This window comes from Frankliniella occidentalis, unplaced genomic scaffold (genome assembly GCF_000697945.3).
Source record: "Frankliniella occidentalis isolate FOCC.00 unplaced genomic scaffold, Focc_3.1 Scaffold348, whole genome shotgun sequence".
NCBI classification, from domain to species: domain Eukaryota; kingdom Metazoa; phylum Arthropoda; class Insecta; order Thysanoptera; family Thripidae; genus Frankliniella; species Frankliniella occidentalis.
In genome coordinates, this window is record NW_026267471.1 from 251,610 (window position 1) to 259,569 (window position 7,960).

A 7,960-nucleotide genomic window follows, 5' to 3' on the forward strand; every position below is an offset into this window, starting at 1 on the left:
CTCCCCACCCCCTCGGCCCCCCGCGCTGCATCAGGTCGTTCAACCCGAGCGTGAACTGCGCACAATGCCCGGCGGCCTGCTCCTCTGCTGCACGGGGCCGCCACACGGTCCAGGCCGTGATCGTGATCGACCCGGAGGCCTCGGCACCATCGCGATCAGAGGCAGTTTCGTATAGAGTTCATTTCCTCTCTCTCTACTGTATACTTCACATCTATTTCATCCCAAATGCCGCGCCCCGGCTCAAAGGTGACCCCATCATCACCTCGTCCACTTAATACACGACGGGAGACGAGATCAAACGACCGAACGACACGCGTCGAGGCCGAGCCCGACGAGGCCTCGGAGAAGCTGATGTCGAGTATAAGCAAAGGGCGGGAGAGAGGACACCTCTTACATCCCTCCTCCTCCGCCGCGCCCCTAGCACTCCTCGCTCCGGCTCAGGTCGCTACGCCTCCCTTAGCTTCGCCCCGTCAGAGAGTCGACACGACGACACAACGTAGGTGCGGGCGCGGGCGTCCGTCGGAGCCCAGAAGCATTGTCACCGAGCTGCAGCAAGAGGGACGGCGAAACAAATGAGTGTTTCATCCCTCTCGCGCCTCTGGTTTTTCTTTCTATCATGCTGTCCCTCTCTTTCTCTCTCTTTTGTCCCTCTGTCTCTCTCGGCACCGCCAGTGCTGCAGCGAGATACAAACAGGAGCGCGGGGCAGACAAAGGCGTCGCGGACGCGGCCGTGGCGGCGAGGTGCGCGGGGACGGCGGGGGGTAGCGATGACGCCAACCGAACTCCAAAGCGACCCTCCCCTTCCCCGCTCACACCCCCCCGGGGCCGGGGGCCCGGGGCGGGGCGCAACACAGTGTGGCGCTTGGAGGACGGACGCGGGAAAGGAAGGGGAGGGGGAGGGGGAGTCGGTGTGAGCGACCCAGGGTTTGGTTAGGTGGTTAGATTTATCCACGATCAGCAGCGAAAACTGGAGCACTGTAGCTGGCTGCGCATACATGAAGAAAGACGTGCTTTTCAAACAACCCCTTCAGAGAGGATAACATTAATGCAATCGATTGATTACACCCCTATCACGACATTCGCTCGCATACGCCACATTATCGGGTCCTGCCCTCCGCCTTCAACCGCGATTCACCTCTAAAGGTTTACGGAGACGGACGGGTGCTCCTGGATGTGGAGCACCCGGGGTGAACGCACGCCACGACCTCGTAGCTCGCCAGCAGCACCGCCGCGCCGCGCCGCCCGAGCAAATGCGTCGCGCGGGGGACGCGCTCGAGTGGGTGAACGGGCCGAGCCGAGCCGCCCAAACGCGTACCTGAGTGTCCTGGACGTCCTGCGGGAGGTCCTGGGCAGGGCAGAGGGGCTCGCTGGGTCGGGCTCGGTGAGGCTTCTCTGGCGACGGCTTGGGCGGGCGGAGCTCTGGGCTGCGGCGCGGGCGTGCGGGGCGGACGTGCGCGGCAGAGTGGAGAGCGGAGGGCTTTGTGCGAGCTGTGCTCGCGGGCCGGGGCGGCGCTAGCGAAGCTTCTCCCGCTCCAGGACCTCGGCCCGGCCCACCCGCCGCGGACTGGGGGTGGCGGTCGGGGCGGGCGCGCCTGGAGGGGTGGGGCGGCTTGCGCGTGGCGAGCGCAGGGTGCTGGTCGGGGGGGCCTCTATGCGCACCGCCCCCCGCCAGCCCGGGGGCCCCCGCCGCAGGCCTCGCCACAGGCCCCGCCGCAGACAAAGGGCGCGCCAGCGGCGCCGCGTCCTCCGTGTGGTGTGTGTGGGCAGTGATCGTCGAAGCGATGGCAACACGAAACCCATCTGTTTTACCACTTTACGACTTCGCTTTGATTTACAGGACATATCAGAAATGGGTTATTTGCGTCTTGTATCGGGCTTCCCAGCCGCTATTAAAACCGTGGCGTGGAGCCTCCTTGACTCCGGGCGCTTGTTAGGCAACCAGCCCGCACGCCTGCATGGCGGGCTAGTATACTCCTCCGATCCACGGCGCTGGCCGCCCACCTTGTACGATCGGAGCGGAGGAAGTGGGCCGCAAACTTGTGTTTCCAATCGGGCGTCGCTTTGCACAGCACCGTCTCTCCCGCTCACCCAACTTGCATGCAAAGGGCAGCGAGAGAGACAGACTGAGCAAAGGCGCTGACCCAAGGCACTGATACTGCCGGTACACCAAGAATACGGATTTTTACAAACAAAACTGTCCTCGTTCTTCTCAAATATGGCAAAAGGGGATTCTCGTCTCGATCCAAGCACTGCATTTTACTGTATTTTCCTCAGTCTGGTCAAAATTATTTTTCCTGGTACGTCTAGTAACAACATCGCCCCCTCCCGTCTCCCGTCAGCCGCACGTGAAACCCGCCCCTGCTGCGACTGTCCTCCTGACCTGAGGCCGGTGGTCGTCACGCCGAGCGTGGTCCAGGTCCAGGAGGGCACGCCGCCGGCCGCGCCGCAAGCACCACCTGTTCACTTTGTTTGCGACGCTCGGCTCTGTTCGCGACTTCGCGACGCGACACGCGGAAGACGGCGGAGAGGTGCCGGGGAGCGCCATCTGGCGGCGGCGAGCGCACGGGCCGCGGCCGCCGGACATACTCCCGGCCGACAGGGACGGCGACGTGAGAGGTATGGCCGCGGCGAGGTGAGTGTAGGGATTTTAATTTTACAAAAAAATGATATTTTGGGGAAGTTTTTCAAGAATGTTTGAAAGATTTTTTGTAATTTTTCTGAACAAGTTTTCAGTTTTCCCCATTTTTTTTCCTGTAAAAACTTCTACTTTTTCCGGGACTTTAAAAGGGAAGTCTCAGTCACAAGCCGGCTTACAATCAGTCTGAATTTTTATTAATTACTTATCTAAAGTTTGCCCGAATGAAACAATGATTCATTTCGCGGTCCAAGATAAAAACAATAAAATTGCCTAGGACAGAAAAGAGAAGGAAAAGAAAGAGAAACAAAAACGGACCACATCGCTTATGCACAAACACAAGCACCCGCATTATAATGGCAAAATGCATACATTGAGCAAACATATCACATGTCCCAAGAGTGGACGGAAAGCATTAGAGCAGGCCATAACACACCCGCCTCATCCCAATCGGCAGGTGACCGTGACGCTGCCAAAAAGAACATTTTAAAACTGACACCAGTTGACACGCTCCGAGGACAGTTAATAACATTTGAGATCACTATCAAGTCATGCGTCAATGACAAACAAACAAGCAGTAGCAGAGCACTTCTTAAAAAATAAAAAATAAAACTAAGACTACTTCGCGACCCTACTCATTACAAGTCTCAAGTTTCGCATAAAAACGAAAAAAATAACAAAGGCGACGAAAAAGAGTCAATGAGGTAGTTGGTTACGATAAAGGCGTCACCGGGCACTGACTGTCTTATCTTGATGTCCCTGAGGAACACAAGGTCCTACGAGCCACGGCCACGCGTCAGCGAGCGCCGGAACGTCGGTAACGCCGCCGCGACTCCCCAGGATCACGACGTGTCGCTCTGGGTGGCTTGGGGCGCACCGTGGAACCCCTCCGCCTCGCTGTCGGCTGGCGCCGAGTACACGATCTTCTCGATGGCCGTGAGCACCGCCATCTTGAACGAGTTCTTTTGACGCGCCGACATGAGCGCCATGTCCGGCAGCAGGCTCTTGAGAAAGTTGAGGTCCGCCTCGTCCGCGTAAGTCTCCAGGGGGTCGCGTTTCCGCTTCTTCAGCGACGTGTTCAGCGAGCCGACCGTGCCTTCCATCACCTACACAGAGATGTCACGTGTCGTGATCTATCTCCCCACCCCTCTCTCCCTTTCCTCCACTCTCCAACACTCACCTGGAGGACAGCAGGTCCGTCGCCGTGGTCTGCCCAGGACGATCCGAGGCTGTTCTGGATGAGGGTGTCGTCCTCCACGGAACGCGAGTCACCGTCCGCGGAGGTCCCAGGGGGCTGGTCGTCGTCCACCTCGTGCTTCACCTCGTCAATGTAGTCCATGGGGTCGAAGCCAGAGTCCAGGAGGCCGTTGCTGCTCACGTTGCTGGGCCTTGAAGAAGCCAAAGGGAAAAGTGAACGCCACGGGCCACGGGAAGTGTACGGCGCGGGGCCTAGCGCGGGCACTCACGGCCGGGTCTTGGTGAAAGGCACCACGAAGTCCATGTGCTCGGCGAGGTAGTAGGGCTTCTTGGGCCGGAGGCCCTGGCCGTGACCCGCCTGCTGCTGCTGCTGCCGTAGGTGGCGGCACAGGCTGGCGCGCAGGTTCTTCCACCGCTCCTTGCAGTTGCCCACTATGAGGATACCGAAAGTGAGGAGGCGTCAAACAGAGGGATGACGGCGTCGGACATCGCGTCCAGGAGGGTCGAGTGCGGTCGCGCACCGCGGGACTCACCCGTGTCGCTGCACTCGAGCGCCACGCGGTGCCAGGCCTCGTCCTGCAGCTCCCGGCTGGAGTGGCCCGGCAGCGTGTAGTCGTAGAGGACCGGGTAGCGCTTGACGCTGGCCACGAACGCCATGTTCGTGATGGGGTCGTCCTTCATCCTGGGCAGCTGCATCCTCTTGCGCGGCGCCCCCGCCGGCTTGAGGGCGGCGGGGTTGTGAGGGACGCCGGGGTTGGCAGCGGCGGCGGCGTCCGCGTCGGGGCCGTCAGGAGGCGCGCCGCCGTCGTCGACCTGGAAGCAGTCGCTCTGGAGTGACATGGCGTTGGCGCCGGGCGTGCTGCAGCAGCGTGCCGTCGTGTTGCCGTCCGTATCCCTGCCACCCGCAGCAACAATGCACAACAGCGGCGCGACCCAAGCCAGGGCCGTGTGTCCTTTGTCGTGCGGGAGAGAGACGGAGACAACACAGACGCGCGGGTGGAGGAGGAGGAGGAGGAGGAGGGAGGAGGGAGGAGGGAGAGCGCGCGCGGCAGCGAGAGCGGGATGGGCACGGAGAGAAATGGGGCGAGAGCAGACCTCAAGCGAGTTAGCAAAATTAAGCAGTAAAGGCTGGATATGGTTTTAATTCCAACCTACACAGTCCACACAGTCACTCCCGGCCGCGCCCGGGATCAGGGCATGTGAACGACAATGTTGCAGACAAGCAAGAAATCGGCGATATCGAGATTGTCAGAACACCTGGTTATCGACGAAAGGGGTTCTAAAGTCGATATACCAGGTGGCTGGTGACTAACCACGCGCACTTTTATAGTTACACTGTACTCTGCCACATACATGCAGGCAGGAGTGCCGGCGTGTTGCCTTACCTAATCGCTCGGGCCGTAAGGCGCCGTGGTCAGCGATGATATGCAAACCAGTACGCACGCCTGTATGCGGTACAGTTAAACAGTAAAAGTGCGCGCCACCTGGTATTTTCACCGCGGAAAGAATAGAACCCTATCTACTTGGGGATATCGCCATCAGAGGGAGTTCAATTATTTCTGCGCTGATAGTACAGGTATTGACCGGGCGGAAGAGAAGATAAAGAGAGGGCAGGAGACGGGGAAAGAGAGAGTACCGACAGCAACCCCGGTAGGTGGTAGGTACCGCCCGCCCCGGGCCCCCGGCCGCCAGAGCCCCGAGCGGATTGCACCCCTATCCTCCCTCCTCCCCCTCTTCCCCTGCCGCGGAGCGCCGCGGCCGTGGCTGCGGGGTGTGACGTCACTGCCGGCGTGCGCCAGAGGCCAGGGCAGCGCCAGGCCAGGGGGAGGGACAGGACGGGCTCTGCGCCGAGCCGAGCCAAAACCGTAGCGCGGTGCCGAGTGTCCATCCGCCGGACCCACCCCTAGGGTGCTCGTCCAGGCTAAGACACCGCCACTCGCCACTCGCCGCGGCAGTTCTACAAATGACCAGGAATAGCGCATGCAGCGGGCAAAGCCGGCTCTTGGGCTTGGGTCGGGGCGACGCAGAGGAGGAGCAGTGCCCGTCGTTCGCTCATTCATACTTACGCGGGGGTCTGTCACAGCTGATCGGGCCGCGGGGTCGGGCGGGGCGAGGAGGGGCGGCGGGGAGGGGCGGACCGGTGCGTGCACCCCGCTCCTTAGGATGTGAACTTCATGCCTTCGCATACTCGCGGCATGGTTTTCTTAAGTGCGCTGCAATCGATAGGGTAATGACTATTAAGCAAACTATTTCGCACGACCCTTTCAGAACCCTGATCCCATTCAGTGAACAAAACAGCACAATGTTAGCGCCAGAAAGCATGAAGAAGCGTTACGAAGAAAAACAGGTTGCGCAACAACAGCATACTTGGGATATTGTAGAGCACAACCAAATTAGAACAGGGCCGTTATATGGGTAAATATGAGATCTAAAAAAGTATTTAGTGCACATCCTTACCCGCGCCTGTCCGTGTCAGGGCGCCGCGTTGGGGTGGCGCTGGGCGGCGCAGGCGACGTGGAGCGCGCTCCCTCCTGCGTCTGCTGCTCGTCCGCGACGCGTCACGGACGCGACTGAGAGGCAAGCGGCAAGCGGCGTGGCCGGCGGCCGGGGGCGGCCCGGGCGCGCGGGGAGGCGGGGGCGGCAGACGCAGACGGTTGCCATGGCGACGGGCCGGGGAGCGAGCGACACGACACGTCCCTGACACGTCAGTCACGGGACGCGACGCGGCAGGAGGCAGCGCGACGCGGTGCGGCATGCGGCGCGGTGAAGCGCAGGGCGCCGCGGCCGGGAGCCGGGACCTGGCGCGCCGCGCCCGCCGCTCCCTTCGCGCCGGCCGCGCCGAGGTTCCCGCGCTACAGGCCCGACCGCTGTCTGGCCCGACCCGACGCGCTGCTCCCACCCGATGCCGGAGCGCGCTCCCTTCAAACGCGTGCGGCTGACGTGCGTCGGGCGCGCCTGTTGCGCTCGGCTCGCTTGGCTGCACTTGCTCTGAGGCTCTCAAGGCTGCACTTTGTCGCGCTGCATTATTTGCATTTAACCCACTGCACTGCCCGCCGCTTCTTTGCTGCGCCACAGTCCGTAAATGTTACATTTGAACCAAAGCTCTCTTGAGCTTATTTAAACCACAGGTCTCATAAAAACGAACATGTGCTTATTTTTGGAGCTGTCTGAAATATGAATGGTGGTCCTAACAGAAATTTGTTTATAATGACTTTGTTTTGCCATGTTAATGACTTGACTTGTCAGAACTTAACTGTATCTTTACCGGCGTATGGAGGGAAGGGTGGCATATGTAAACAGGGCTGGCACAGGATTATATGACAATAATCAATTTTATTCATTCCACAGAAACATAAAATAAAATTAAGTTTTTTACAGCCACTTCTGAAGGAGTCATTAATGCAAAAAGAAGAAAATGAAGCATAAATGAATTCTCCAGATATGATAACGTGCCAAGACTTGCAGTAAAAATGTGTTTAAAAAGAGACATGTTTTTAAATTTTAGTACAACAATGGGAATCATAACATGTTACACAAAATGATACAGCATTATTTGGCTTCGACAAATTAATTCAAAACTGCAAATTAACACAATAATTACATGCGCTTTATTTTTCGGGCGCTACCGTAAGCGTGCTGTGGAACACGCCGTTTTGTTTTGTTTAAATTAAAAATCATTGGTCTCTATACCAAACATAAAAATCCTGCAGACTTTACAGAGTCTGCGCACATTTATTTCGAAGAGTGGCGTGTGTTTTTTATTTGAAAGAAAATACTTTCACAAGTTTCGTTTCTCGTGCGTTAAAATAAAAAAATGATGAGCGTTCAGTTTTGAGTCCTTGGGCAAACAACACGAGGCGTGCGACAAGGAGGGCGTGCGAAGCGAAGGTGAGGCGAATACGGCGAACACACAGATGGCTCTGTCGCGGTTGAGAACCGGTGCGGAGGACTGGCGTAGTGCGAGCAGAGATGGTAGACGGGACGCTGGCTGGCTGGCTGCCCGCACCACGACCGTCTGCTTCGCGCCGGCTACCATGGCGAAGAACTGAGGCGATTTTCTAATTTTTCTGTCATTATTTTCTGTGGTCCACCAACGTTTGCAAAGCACGCCATCGTTTGCAGAAAAAC

General features: G+C 58.4%; 2 protein-coding genes and 1 long non-coding RNA gene across 4 annotated transcripts in view; all 3 read right to left on the reverse strand.

Annotated features, from left to right (window-relative positions):
- LOC127751112 (uncharacterized) overlaps positions 1 to 2,362 on the reverse strand; it is a 7,001-nt gene extending 4,639 nt beyond the window's left edge. The window contains exon 1 of the long non-coding RNA XR_008011982.1: positions 1,316 to 2,362. This is a non-coding gene — a long non-coding RNA (uncharacterized LOC127751112). The remainder of the gene's footprint in view (positions 1 to 1,315) is intronic.
- A 448-nt stretch (positions 2,363 to 2,810) lies between these two features.
- LOC113201826 (uncharacterized) lies at positions 2,811 to 6,454 on the reverse strand. 2 transcript variants are annotated; one of them, XM_052274181.1, is made up of 6 exons: positions 6,290 to 6,454; positions 5,899 to 6,045; positions 4,366 to 4,645; positions 4,102 to 4,264; positions 3,816 to 4,023; positions 2,811 to 3,741 (listed from the first exon to the last, which is right to left on the reverse strand). In XM_052274181.1, the coding sequence occupies exons 2-6, from the start codon at positions 6,016 to 6,018 to the stop codon at positions 3,478 to 3,480; spliced, it is 1,035 nt and encodes a 344-aa protein (XP_052130141.1). In that variant the 5' UTR covers positions 6,019 to 6,045; positions 6,290 to 6,454; the 3' UTR covers positions 2,811 to 3,477. The 2 variants fall into 2 exon arrangements, with proteins under 2 accessions (XP_052130141.1, XP_026271541.2); XM_026415756.2 differs by lacking the exon at positions 5,899 to 6,045 and having other exon boundaries at positions 6,290 to 6,423.
- Positions 6,455 to 7,399: 945 nt separating this feature from the next.
- LOC127751116 (twitchin-like) overlaps positions 7,400 to 7,960 on the reverse strand; it is a 9,131-nt gene continuing 8,570 nt past the window's right edge. The window contains exon 7 of the mRNA XM_052274190.1: positions 7,400 to 7,410. Within this exon, the coding sequence (XP_052130150.1) occupies positions 7,400 to 7,410 (11 nt within the window). The remainder of the gene's footprint in view (positions 7,411 to 7,960) is intronic.